The sequence below is a fragment of the Gorilla gorilla genome, chromosome 2 (genome assembly GCF_029281585.2).
Source record: "Gorilla gorilla gorilla isolate KB3781 chromosome 2, NHGRI_mGorGor1-v2.1_pri, whole genome shotgun sequence".
Lineage (NCBI taxonomy): Eukaryota > Metazoa > Chordata > Mammalia > Primates > Hominidae > Gorilla > Gorilla gorilla.
Genome location: NC_086017.1, coordinates 57,803,466 through 57,817,587, shown reverse-complemented (window position 1 = coordinate 57,817,587; position 14,122 = coordinate 57,803,466). Strand labels below are relative to the sequence as shown.

General features: G+C 41.5%; 1 protein-coding gene across 49 annotated transcripts in view; it reads left to right on the top strand.

Moving 5' to 3' along the window:
- The window catches only part of MAP4 (microtubule associated protein 4), a 233,577-nt gene that overhangs the window by 143,760 nt on the left and 75,695 nt on the right, over window positions 1-14,122 (top strand). For all 49 annotated transcript variants that reach the window (XM_055382294.2, XM_055382293.2, XM_055382296.2 and 46 more), the window contains one exon: window positions 12,963-13,085. In XM_055382294.2, coding sequence (XP_055238269.1) covers window positions 12,963-13,085 — 123 coding nt within the window. The remainder of the gene's footprint in view (window positions 1-12,962; window positions 13,086-14,122) is intronic.

The following is a 14,122-nucleotide window of genomic DNA, read 5'->3' as shown; positions in this document are numbered from 1 at the left end:
TTTACCATGTTAGCCAGGCTGGTCTCGAACTCCTGACCTCTTGATCCGCCCACCTCGGCCTCCCAAAGTGCTGGGATTACAGGCGTGAGCCACCGAGCCCAGCTGTGGTTTCGCTTTTAAAAATCTTTTTAATGTCTGTCTTCATAGAACACAGCTGTATTTTTATATCTGCCTCTGCATTCAGTCTGTCACAATATGTTGTTTGGGTTGCAGTATATGAAGAAAATCCATTTCACACAAATACGTAGTTAGGAGGAGGAATATTTTGACAGTTTTTTTTCCAGGTAACTATGGGTATTTGATTTGACATCAAAACTTCACAAATGGTAGTTTCTTTTCTTCTTCTTCTTCCTTTTTTTTTTTTTTTTTTTTTGTAGAGATAGGGTCTCATTATGTTGCCCAGGCTGATCTCAAATTCCTGGGCTCTGGCCAGGCGCTGTAATCCCAGGACTTTGGGAGGCCGAGGCGGGTGGATCACCTGAGGTCAGGAGTTTGAGACCAGCTTGGCCAGCATGGTAAAACCCCGTCTCTACTAAAAATACAAAAAATTAGCCAAGTGTGGTGGTGGCTGCCTGTAATCCCAGCTACCTGGGAGGCTGAGGCAGGAGAGTTGCTTGAACCCGGGAGGTAGAGGTTACAGTGAGCCGAGATTGCACCATTGCACTCCAGCCTGGGCAGCAAGAGCAAAACTCTGTCTCCAAAAATGAAAAAAATATTCCTGGGCTCAAGCAGTTCTCCCACCTCAGCCTCCCAAAGTGCTGTGGTTTACAGGGGTGAACTACTGCACCTAGCCAAGTGGTAGTTTCTTAAAGGTTATTTGCAATGGGGAATCTGAAACCATATCAATGAACTTTTTGTACTGTTATTTAAAATCCATCAGTCTATCTTGCACTTGGAATGGATCATATGTGACAGAGTTAGTCTAGTTTTGATATGTAGATATGCTACTTGTTTAATTAGTACTTTAAATGTTTAGCCATATGCCTTTTCTGTTAAATGCCTTCAATTTCACAGAGATAGAAAACTGTCCCCTGTCCTTCCCCATTCTACTTTTATAGGAGAATCAAAGTCTCTAGGGATGGCCAGTGGTAGGGGTAAGGATTTTTTTCTATTGCATTATGTAAATTGCTTCTCGTTTAGAATTTCATTTTCCGTAGTTTTACTGAAATAGACTCTCTGAGTAGATTGCAATTATGCTAAAAAATTTATTCTGAAGGCTGTTGTTTCTACAGGGGAGTTTGCCTGCTTCTGCTGTGTAGTTTTAAGAACAAAATCTAGGTCAGCAGTATTGAATACAGATGTAGGAGTGAGCCTCTGGTCAAACATGCTCCTTAATAATAATGGTGGCGGGGGACTGGTGATTCTGAACTTTGCTGTTGAGATAGCTGCTCCAGGTTGTGCTGCACCCTGTGGAAGGGAATAACCAGCAAAATTCTGCATCTTAAAACCAGATTTGGGCCAGGTGTGGTGGCTCACACCTATAATTGCAGCATTTTGGGAGACCAAGGCGGGTGGCTCACCTGAGGTCAGGAGTTTGAGACCAGCCTGACCAACATGGTGAAACCTCGTCTCTACTAAAAGTACAAAAATTAGCCAGGCACGGTGGTGCACACCTGTAATCCCAGCTACTCGAGAGGCTGAGGCAGGAGAATTGCTTGAACCTGGGAGGTTGCAGTGAGTGGAGATCGTGCCACTGCACTCCAGCCTAGGCAACAGAGTGAGACTCCACCTCAAAAAATTTTTTAAAAAAATGAAAACAACAACAACAACAAAAAACACACTTTCATGCTCCTTCTCCAGGAGGGGTGAGGAAAATGTACCCATTTCTCTGATTAAAAACTATTTTTTGATCAAGAGGTGGTTGTTTAAAAAAAAAAAAAAACTGTATTTCTTTACGATTTCTTACCATGAGTAAGAAATATAAGCATAATCAGAGTTTTTAATGTTTATCTTAGAAATGATAGGCTATTGTTTAAATTATTTTGGAATTCCTTATGCTTTTTTAAAAAAAAACATTATGTCACCAACCTTATGCTCTTTATAATAAATGCAAATCACTTTCCAAGAAGTTTGGTGTATAATGTGAATTTAACTTACATCATTTACCCCAAATAATGATCTTGTGATAATTTGATAGCAACTTATTTATTGAATACTATTCTGTCTCATGCAGTTAGCTAGGCATTGTGAGGAAATAAAAGTAGTAAAAGCACAGTATTTTCTTTTTAAACATTAATGAGTTCACTTACATGTGAAATAATGAAAATTTTAATGATAAATAGAATACTTAAAGGCTTTTTAATTTTTTTAAAAAAGACTAACAGGAAAACATGTGCTTAAGGACTAAATTCTTTCCTAGTAACAGTGAATGGTAAAAGAGCTAAGTAGTGGAAAATGAGCATTAAAGTCATCAGAGAGGTTCTGTGGAAGCTATGAGGCCCAAGTGGTGGCTTTGGAATTGGATCAGGGAGGAGACATTTCAAGCAGGGGATCAGTGATCTCATGAGCAAAGGCACAAGGGCAGAGTGGAGCACAGGCTCTAGCAGGAGCCATGAGGGGACAGCATACTTACTGCATGACTTTCCTGTTGGAGTAGTAGGGAACAAGCCTGGGATGGGTTCATTTGATGGGTAAGGAAGGCTATTAGATTAGCATCTAACATTTGCCGTAATAATGTTTTGTGTTGTTGAAGCCCTAAACACATTGTCTTTATAAGCTTTGAAATAGATGGGTAGGTGCACCTTCTCTAAATAGGATGTGACTTGAAGATTGGTAGAATGTTCTTTACTTAACCATAATTTTAGAACTGAACAAGTGTCCTTAGAGGTCATTACTGTGACTAAGAGAGATGAAAGGGCTGTCCCAAATTTACATGGTTAGCCTGTGGCAAAGCCAGGGTTAAGAACTCAAATATGGGCCTGGTGTAGAGGCTCATGCATGTAATCCTAGCACTTTGGGAGGTCAAATCAGGAGGATTGCTTGAGCCCAGTTGTTCAACGCCAGCCTGGGCAATGTATGGAGACCCTGTCTCTACCCCCAAAATAATAACAATAATAAATTAGGGCATAGTGGCACACATCTGTGTCCTTAGCTACTGAGGAAGCTGAGAGGGGAGGATTGCTTGAGCCCAGGAAGTTGAGGCCGCAGTGAGCTGTGATTGCGCCACTGCACCTGGGAGACAGTCAGACCTTGTCTCAATTAACAATTCCCTTTTTTCTTTTTTTCCTTTGAGACAGAATCTCGCTCTGTCGCCCAGGCTGGGTGCAGTGGCACAGTCTCGGTTCACTGCAACCTCCACCTCCCAGGTTCAAGCAGTTCTCCTGTCTTAGCCTCCCGAGTAGGATTACAGGTGTGCGCCACCATGCGTGGCTAATTTTTGTATTTTTAGTAGAGACAGCGTTTCATCATGTTGGCCAGGCTGGTCTCTAACTCCTGACCTCAAGTGATCTGCCCTGCCTCTGCCTTCCCAAAGTGCTGGGATTGCACAGGCATGAGCCACCGCACCCAGCAGAGATTGTCTCAATAAAATAAAAGTAAGAACTCAAATATGTCTGCTGGTGCCCAGCTGTTCTCTCCCTCCTTTCCCTCTATAGATTTTTTAGAATATTTAATAATAATAATAAAAGAAGAAAAATGGCTGGGTGCAGTGGTTCATGCCTGTAATTCCAGCACTTTGGGAGACTGAGGCGGGCGGATCACCTGAGGTCAGGAGTTCAAGACCATCCTGGCCAACATGGTGAAACCTCGTCTCTACTAAAAATACAAAAATTAGCTGGGCATGGTGGCAGGCGCCTATAATCCCAGCTACTCAGGAGGCTGAGGCAGGAGAATCGCTTGAACCCGGGAGGCAGAGGTTGCAGTGAGCTGAGATTGTGCCATCGCGCTCCAGCCTGGGGGACAAGAGTGAGACTTCGTCTCAAAAAAAAAAAAAAGAAGAAAAAGAAGAAAAAGGAAAAGCTGTTCTTGAAGGTAGCCAAAGGTTCTGAGATTGATTCCTACCTTCAACCTGAGAACATCAGAAACGTCTTTCTCCTATAATTTTCTGATTAATTTCACTGCAGTAATCCAGAATGGGGTTGTTTTATTACATTTGTGTTTTGTGATTCAAGAACTAAGACAAATATATTAATCCTGTGAAAAAACATATTGCTTTTAATATTTTTACTAATTTAAAAAGGCGTTTATCCAAGTTTCATCACCTTTTCTTCCCCTCTGCTCAGTGTATATGCCACTTATGAACCTTCCCGAGGATGCTGTGGTTTGTTCTTTGATTCATCGTCATTTTTCTGGCTTAGACAAGTGACGAGTACTTTCATCTACTTAAATGACCAAGTATTTCATCTGTCTAATAACTGCTGAGTCTTATTTGTAAGTTATGTTTCACCAGATTTTTGAGAATTATAAAGATGAATGGATAAGTCAAAAGTCTCAGAATTAATTTTAAAATTAAAATGGGCTTCAGAAATTATGTAGCACAATTTTTTTTTTTTAATTCTGGATGAGTAGTGTAGCTCTAACAGTCTTAAGGTCACACCCAAAGTTAAGTGGCAGAGTCAAGATTAGAACCAGGATCTCCTGATTCTGTTTTCTTTCTTTTCTTTTCTTTGTTTTTTTGAGACAGAGTTTCGCTCTTGTCACCCAAGCCGGAGTGCAGTGGCGCGATCTTGGCTCACTGCAACCTCCACCTCCCGGGTTCAAGCAGTTCTCTTGCCTTAGCCTCCCGAGTAGCTGGGATTACAGGAGCCCGCTACCATGCCTGGCTAATTTTATATTTTTAGTCGAGACGGGGTTTCTCCATGTTGGCCAGGCTGGTCTTGAACTCTTGACCTCAGGTGATCTGCCTACCTTGGCTTCCCAAAGTGTTGGGATTACAGGCACCAGCCACCGTGCCTGGGCTCCTGATTCTGTTTTCTAGTTCTGTTTTCCTTCTTTAGCATATTTCTTTTTGGTTTAGATTGCTTTTCTGTCCTGTGAAGAAGCTTTGTTTTTAGAGATTTCCTCAATGTTACGCGTGCCATTGTAAGAACTAGGCATTGTGTATTTGTATATTTTGTTGCGTGCTTGTAGCTAGATTTTTTTTTAACATATAAGGGTTTTAGAATAATACCTGATCCATAAGTCTCTCCTTTCTCCTCCCCCTTTTTTCTTTTCTTTTTTTTTAAGACAGAGTTTTGCTCTGTTGCCCAGGCTAGAGTACAGTGATGTGATCTCGGGTCACTGCAACCTCTGCCTCCCAGGTTCAAGCAATTCTGCCTCAGCCTCCCGAGTAGCTGGGATTACAGGTGCCTACCACCACAACCGGCTAATTTTTTGTTTTCTTAGTAGAGACGGGTTTTCACCATGTTGGTCGGGCTGGTGCCAAACTTCTGGCCTCAAGTGATCCACCACCTCGGCCTCTCAAAGTGCTAGGATTACAGGTGTGAGCCACCATGCCTGGCCTCTTTCTCTCCTTCTTCTCCTTCTTTGTCTCTCTCCCACCCTCCTCTTTCTCCCCTTCTTTCCTCCCTACACCTTCTTTGGCTTCATTCTTAGGCAGTGTCTTTCAGGGTTGAGAAAGATGGCCACTGGCAGCTATATTCTTAATTTTATATTCTTATATAAAATTCTTAGTTTTTTTGAGGTGTATTCCTAGTTTTTTTTTTTTTTTTTTTTTTTGAGACTAAGTCTCGCTATGTCACTGCAGCTGGAGTGCAGTTGTGTGATCTCGGCTCACTGCAGCCTCTGCCTCCCGGGTTCAAGCAATTCTCCTGTCTCAGCCTCCTGAGTAGCTGGGACTACAGACATACGTCACCATACCCCCGGCTAATTTTTGTATTTTTAGTAGAGATGGGGTTTCACCATATTGATCAGGCTGGTCTCGAACTCCTGACCTTAGGTGATCCACCCGTCTCAGCCTCTCAAAGTGCTGGGATTACAGGTGTGAGCCACCATGCCCGGCCAGCTCAGGTATATTATTATGGTTCAATATCTTAAAATGTCTGTATATCAGGTTTCTCCAAAAGGGCTTTGGGCCTGCTTGAATCACAAGTCTACCTCTTCGGTGGGGAAAGCAAAACACCAGGACCAAATAGAGGAATGGGATGGTTCCTAGGGGTGGGTTTCCCTTTAGAAGGCATTCAGGCAGACAAATCTTAAGTTTCTATTTGGCCTTTGAAACTCTAGCTGCCGTTTATGAAGAACTGCTGTCCTTCATAAATGTGTTTCATCCAAAGTGATATGCTCTTGGTTTTCCCATTCTTGCCCATGGCCCTAACTTCTATTTTGCTTGCTGTGTGTCTTCCCCACTTTGTCTCTTTCTCTGTTTCCCAGCTTCATTTAATTACATCCTTCTATCTTCCTAGATTCAATTAAGTTCTAGTCTCCTACAGGAAGATCCTAGATCATCCCACGACTGTGTTATGTGACTGTTCTTTAAACTCCTATAAGTAGCACTTACTGCATTGTAGACACTTATCCTACATAAACCATAATGGTTATTGTAGGATTAGCAATAATTTAGCATGTTTCTCATAATTTTCTAAGCACTTCACATATCTTAGCCTTATGAAGTAGGTATTAGTTATGAAAACTAAAGCTTGCAGAGGTTTGCATCATTGGGCATGTCTTAAACTCTCAACTAGGCTAATACTTGCTTCTGTGTTTTCGTAGTGCCTAAGCATAGGGTGGTGATGGTGGTGATCTAAGTTCCATGAGAGCAGGACATTTCAACATTTGGTTTACTGCTGAATCACTAATGCCTGAAGTAGCGATTGACAGTATGTGCTTAAATTGGTAAATGAATTATCTGGACAAATGTGGCATGGTTTAAACTTCAGAGGTTTGGATTAGGTGATCCTCTAGGTTCCTTTCACTTTAAAGTTCTGAGGTTACCACTGGGGGAAAAAAACAAAAAAAACAAGGAAAGAGCTGAGTGTGTGAAATAGAAGGAGTCACTGATTCGTTTGTTAGTCATATGTAAATTATGAGCCGCACTAATATTGTTTATAAGAAAGCAGACTGGTCCAGGCACGGCGGCCTGTAATCCCAGCACTTTGGGAGGCCAAGATGGGTGGACTCCTTGAGCCCAGAAGTTCAAGACCAGCCTAGGTAACATGGTGAAATCCTGTCTCTACCAAAAATACAATAATTAGCCGAGTGTGGTGGCACGTGCTTGTAGTCCCAGTACTCAAGAAGCTGATGTGGGAGGATAATTTGAGCCTGGGAGACGGAGTTTAGGGTGAGCTGAGATCAAGTCACTGGATTCCAGCCTGGGAGACAAAAGGAGACGCTGTCTCAAAACTATGCCATCAGTATACAGCAGATACTAAAAGGTATTGAAAGGGTAGAAATTTGACTGGGGAAAAGTAGGGTTCAAAACCCTAATCACTTTTTTAAAAAAATTATTTAGTATGTTGTGGTGCTGTTGATTCAGTGCTGCCTGGTCACCACCAGTAGATTAGCTCTTGCTGTCCTGTCCCTCTCTTTACCCAGTGCCTGAGTCTGTTGCTTCAGTCAGCCTTGAGATTTCTTCTCCAGCAGTGTTTAAAAACAAGTATGTGTGACCTATGTAAAATTGGCCTTACATATCTGCTGAAATGGTGATGAATACATACATAGAGTACAGAAAATTAAACTACATAATTAACCCAATTTCACCACATTCAGCTCTGGGGAACCTACTTGTGTTGAAATGCCATTTAAAGTTGGCTTTTGGGGCCAGGTGCAGTGACACATGCCTGTCATCCCAGCACTTTGGGAGGCTGAGGCAGGCAGATCACTTGGGTTGAGGAGTTTGAGACCAGCCTGGCCAACATGGTAAAACCCTGTCTCTACTAAAAATACAAAAAATTAGCCAGGCATGGTGGCAGGCGCCTGTAGTCCCAGCTGCTTGGGAGGCTGAGGCAGGAGAATGGCGTGAATCTGGGAGGCGGATCTTGCAGTGAGCCCAGATCGCGCCACTGCACTCCAGCCTGGGTGACAGAGCAAGACTCTGTCTCAAAAAAAAAAAAAAAAAGCTGGGCAGGGTGGCATATGCCAGTAGTCCCAGCTACTTGGCAGGCTGAGGTGAGAGGATCGCTTGAGTCAGGGAGGTTGAGGCTGCAGTGAGCTATGATCGTACTACCGCACTCCAGCTTGGGTGACAGAGTGAGACCCTGTCTCAAAAAAAAGAAAGAAAAAAACTTTATTGAGGTGTAATGTACATACCCAAAAATTTACCTGTTGTAAGTGTGGAAGTAAATGATTCTTAGTAAAATTTTACGGAGTCGAAATGATTCTTAGTAATATTATGGAGTTGTGCAACCATCAGTGTAATCCATCGTTAGAACATTTTTTTATTACCCTAAAAGTTCCCTTGAGCCCATTTACAAAGCCAGTCCCTTTTCTGACCTACAGTTTCAGGTGACCATTGATCTGCTTCCTGTTATAGTTCTGTATGTTCTAGAAATTTCATATAAATGGAATCATACAATATATATTCTTTGGTATCTTGATTCCTCACTTAGCATAATGCTTTTGAGATTCTTCTCTACAAAAATTAAAAAGAAATTAGCCAGGTGTGGTGGCATGCACCTGTAGTCCCAGCTACTCTTGAGGCTGAGGCAGGAAGATCTCTTGAGCCCAGGAGTTTAAGGTTGCAGTGAGCTGTGATCGTGCCACTGCACTGCAGCCTGAGCAACAGAGCAGGACTGTCTCAAAAATAAAAACAAAAAAAGATAGCCAAGCATGGTGGTGTACACCTGTGGTCTCAGCTGTAGGTGTCTCTTGCAGAGGCAAGAGGATTACTTGAGCCCAGGAGTTTGAGGCTTCAAGGCAGTATGATTGCACCTGTGAATAGCCGCTGCACTCTAATAGTCTGGGCAACATAATGAGACCCCACTTCTAAAAATAAAGTAGAAATTAAAAATGGATACAGGACTTAGGCAGGCACGTCTCCAAAGAAAACATACAAATGCCAGATGAACACATGAAAAAATGCTCAACATCATTAGTCATTAGAGCAGTCCAAATTAAAACCACAATAAGATGCCACTTCTTACCACATCTAGGGTGACTACGATAAAAAAAGATAACAACATGTTGGTGAAGATGTGAAGAAATTGGAGTCCTCATGTATTGTTGTTGGGATTGTAAAATGATGCAGCCATTTTGGAAAACAGTTTGGCAGTGTCTCAAAATATTAAACATAAAGTTGCTTTATGACCCAGCAGTTCTACTCCTAGGGATATATCCAAGATAATTGAAATACGTTCCCACAAAAACCTGTACATGAATGTTCATAGCAGCATTATTCACAATATCCAAAAAGTAGAAACAACCAAATGTCAACTGGTGAATGGATAAACAAAGTGTGGTGGATCTACACAGTGGAATGTTATTTGGCTATAAAAAGGAATAAAGTTCAGTTACCATACTACAGCATGGATGAACCTTGAAAACATTGTGCTAAATGAAAGAGGTCAGTCACAAAAGATGACATATTGTGTGACTTCATTTATATGAAATATCTAGATTAGGCAAATCCTTAGGAACAAAAAGTAGACAAGTGGTTACCAAGGGGTAGGGGAAAGTGGGAAAGGAGAAAAGATACGGGATTTCTTTTTTGGAGTGAAGAAAATGTTCTTAAGTTAGATAGTGGTGATGGTTGTATAACTGTGTATATGCTAAAAAACCTTTGAACTCGACTTTAAAAGGGTGAATTTTGTGAATTATACTCTATAAAGCTGTTATTTAAAAAATAAAAAGAGGCTGGTCCAAAGGTAGTGAGTTATCTCAATTGTTCACAGTCAGTTACAGATTGAACTCCACATTCCACTCTTTCCCTGTTTCTCACTGTTGTACTTGACTAGTCTTTAAAAATACAGATGGAGCCAGGCACAGTGGCTCAAACCTGTAATCCTAGGACTTGAGGAGATTGAGATCAGAGAACTGCTTGAGCCCAGAAGTTGGAGACCAGCTTGGGCAACATAATGAGACCCTGTCACTACAAAAAAAAAAAAAAAAATTGTTTAAATTAGGCAGGTGTGGTGGCAAGTGCCTATATTTGTAGCTGCTTGGGAGGCCGAGGTGAGAGGATTGCTTGAGCTTGGGAAGTTGAGGCTGCAGTCAGCCATGATCCACACCGCTGCATTCCAGCCTGGATGACAGAGCAAGACCCTGTCTCAACAACAAAAAAAGAGCACCTTTGAGAAAAACAAAAATAAGTAAATAAAAGGAAACCACCAAACTACCATTTTACACATTCTCAAAATTACTCCTGTCAGTCTTTTTGTACAGCCTTTTTTTAAAAAATAGGGCCTTTTTCTGTCACCAAGGCAGTAGTGTGATCACAGGTGACTGCAGCCTCGACTTCCCAGGCTCAAGCAATCTTCCTGCTTTAGCATCCTGAGTAGCTGAAACTACAGGCACTCGTCACCATGCTTGGCTAATTTTTTTTTTGTATGTTTTTGTAGAGACAGGGTCTCACTATGTTGCCCAGGGTGGTCTCAAACTCCTGGGCTCAGGTGACCTTCTTGCTTCAGCTTCCCGAAGTACTGGGATTACAGGCATGAACCATTGTGCCTGGCCTGATAACAGCCATTTTAGTGGTTTTGTAGTAGGAGTTCATTGTAGTTTTAATTTGCATTTCCCTAAGGACTGATGAGCTTCATTCATGTGTATATTACGCATTATATATTTTCTTTGGTAAAATGTCTATTGAAATAGCCAATTTTTTTTTTTTTTTTTTTTTTTTTTTTTTGAGACAGAGTCTCGCTCTGTCACCCAGGCCGGAGTGCAGTGGCGTGATCTCCGCTCGCTGCAAGCTCTGCCTACCAGGTTCACGCCATTCTCCTGCCTCAGCCTCCTGAGTAGCTGGGACTACAGGCATCCTCCACCATGCCCGGCTAATTTTTTTTTGTATTTTTAGTAGACAGGGTTTCACTATGTTAGCCAGGATGGTCTCGATTTCCTGACCTTGTGATCCGCCCACCTTGGCCTCCCAAAGTGCTGGGATTACAGGCATGAGCCACTGCGCCCGGCCATCAAGTTTTAAATTGAGTTGTTTATCTTATAATTGTATTGTAAGAGATTATAATCTCTTCTACATACAAATCTTTTATCAGATTTATGATTTGCAGATATTTCTCGAAGTCTCTGACTTCTCTTTTCATTTTCTTTAATAGTACCTTTGTTGTTGTCTTTTGTTTTTTTGTTTGGTTTTGTTTTTTGAGACGCAGTCTCACTCTGTTGCCCCGGGCTGCAGTACAGTGGCACAATGTCAGCTCACTGCAACCTTCGCCTCCCAGGCTCAGGTGATTCTCCTGCCTCAGCCTCCCGAGTAGCTGGGACTGCAGGCACAGGCCACCAGGCCCAGCTAATTTTTGTATTTTTTAGTAGAGACGGGGTGTCACCCAGTTGGCCAGGCTGATCTTGAATTCCTGACTTCAGGTGATCCGCCTGCCTCGGCCTTCCAAAGTGCAGGGATTACAGGCATGAGCCACCATGCCTGGCCGTTTAATAGTATCTTTGAAAAGCAAAAGTTTTAAATTTTCATGATGTCCCATTTATATATTTTGTCTCTTACAGATAGTGCTTTTGGTGACATGTCTAAGAAATCTTTGCCTAATCCAAAGTCACAAAGATTTTTTCCTGTTTATAAGTTTTTTTAGTTTTAACTCTTACATTAGGTCTTTGTCTTGTCTTTTTTTTTTTTTTTTTTTTTGCATAATAAGTTAGCAAGTGAGCTACGTTAGGTCTTTGATCTGTTTGGAGTTAACTTTTGCATATGGTATGTGGTCAATGTCCAATTGTTTCTGTATCATTTGTTGAAAAAAAATTTGTTTCTGGGTTGAATATAATTATGTTGAATTATATTGTGTTTGTAGATAGCCAGTTGACCCTAACTTTGTATGTTTTTTCTGAACCTGTTCTGTTCCAGTACCACATTCTGAACCTGTTCTGTTCCAATACCACGTTGTCAATACCACGCTGAGTTGGTACAGTCTTGCTCTGTCACCCAGGCTGCAGTGCAGTGGCGCAATCTTGGCTCACTGCAGCCTTCCCACTCCCAGGTTCAAGTGATTCTCGTGCCTCAGCCTCCTGAGTAGCCAGAATTACAGGCATGCATCACCATGCCCAGCTAATTTTTGTATTTTTGCTAGAGACAGCGTTTCACCATGTTGGTCAGGCTGGTCTCGAACTCCTGACCTCAAAGTGATCTGCCTGCCTCAGCCTCCCAAAGTGTTGGGATTACAGGTGGTGAGCCACTTCTCCCGGCCTGAGTTGGTACATTTATAATAACTTTTGAAATCAGGTTATGTAAGCCCTTCAACTGTTTTTCTTCAAAATTGTTTTGGCTTTTCTAGGTTTTTTTGCATTTTTATATAAATTATGGAATGAGCTTATTTTGTACTTTCTTCAATATATTGGTCATTTTCAGGATTGCCATCTTAACAGTACTGAATCTTTCATTCCTGAGCATGTTATACCTTTCCACTTATTTAGGCTGGCTTTTTTTTTTTTTTTTTAAATTCCAGCTCCCTGAAATTGTTGCTTTTGACAGTTTTATCCTTGTTCTTTCATGTGGAGAAGTCACTACCCTCTTCATGCCTGCATAACCTTGAAGTCACTCTGTAGTGTTTTTTTAACCTTAATGACCTACTTTATTTCCTTCTATCTAAAATTTTTTTTAGTGACAGAGTCTTGCTATGTTGCCCAGGTTGGAGTGCAGTAGCTATTCACAGGTGCGATCATAGTGCACTACAGCCTCAAACTCCTGGGTTCAGGTAATCCTGTCTCAGTCTCCCAAGTAAATGGGGCTACAGACGCACCATTGCACCCAGCTCCTTTTATCTTTCAATTAAAAGAAAAAAGTTTTCTTGTAAGACACTAGCTAGATAGGATTTTTTATATTGTACTAGCTGTAATACTTTGTAGAAATTCCACTGTAGTGGAGGAGAAAACTGTAATATCTTGTAACTTTTGTTTTGTGTCTCTATTTTAAGGGTCTCCAACTGAATTCCTTGAAGAGAAAATGGCCTACCAGGAATACCCAAATAGCCAGAACTGGCCAGAAGATACCAACTTTTGTTTCCAACCTGAGCAAGTGGTCAATCCTATCCAGACTGGTAAGTGTTGGCTTGCTCGTGACTACTAAATGTGTGCTATGACATAAATGTGAAAAAGCTACAACCACCATTCAGATGAAAATGCTTTAGCTTAAGTATAGATCACAAAGTACAACCTTAGCATTGGTTTGTCCCTTTCTCTTCTTCATTTATCCTTTCCTTTGAGACACTTAATGCCCTCTAGTTCCCTGCTCTTCAAAACCTATTTTAAATACATTATCTGAAATTCATATACACTGAAGATTAGAGGATCCATAGTACCTTAGAACCTTAATTCTTCCAGAAGGAATTGTTATGGTAATGTTAAACCAGTGCTGTTCTGTGCCAGGCACAGTGCTAGAGCCTTTATATACACATTATCGGTATTTCTTACCTAACTCTGCCAAATATATGTATCCTCTTTTGACAGAAGAGAAAGCTGATTCATACCCACTTTCTATAAAATTAAAAATAGGCCGGGTGCGGTGGGTTACGCCTGTAATCCCAGCACTTTGGGAGGCCAAAGTGGGCGGATCATCTGAGTTCGAGAGTTCGAGACGAGCCTGACCAACATGGAGAAACGCTGTCTCTACTAAAAATATAAAATTAGGCAGGTGTGGTGGCATATGTCTGTAATCCCAGCTACTCGGGAAGCTGAGGCAGGAGAATTGCTTGAACCTGCGAGGCAGAGGTTGCAGTGAGCCGAGATCGCGCCACTGCACCCCAGCCTGGGCAACAAGAGCGAAACTCCATCTCAAAAAACAACAACAACAAAAAAAAGGCCTATCTGTAGTAGCCCAGAGCTAGAGTTGGTAGGAAGAATGAGTTCCAAAAGAGCCTTAAAGGAATAGCTTTGGTACTTCCCTGTTAGCCAGATTGAGAGCTCAAGTTATGTTTCCACTTAAATATGGCTTATTTTTTGACATCTAACTTATAAGATGCTCATCGTTTGTTTCAAATAACCTAGTATGTGATGTTCTGTACCATTTGTCAGTTATTGGCTTTCCTAGATACAAAGTAATTATGGGGGGAGGGTGAAGAAAAAGCTGTATTGAGAT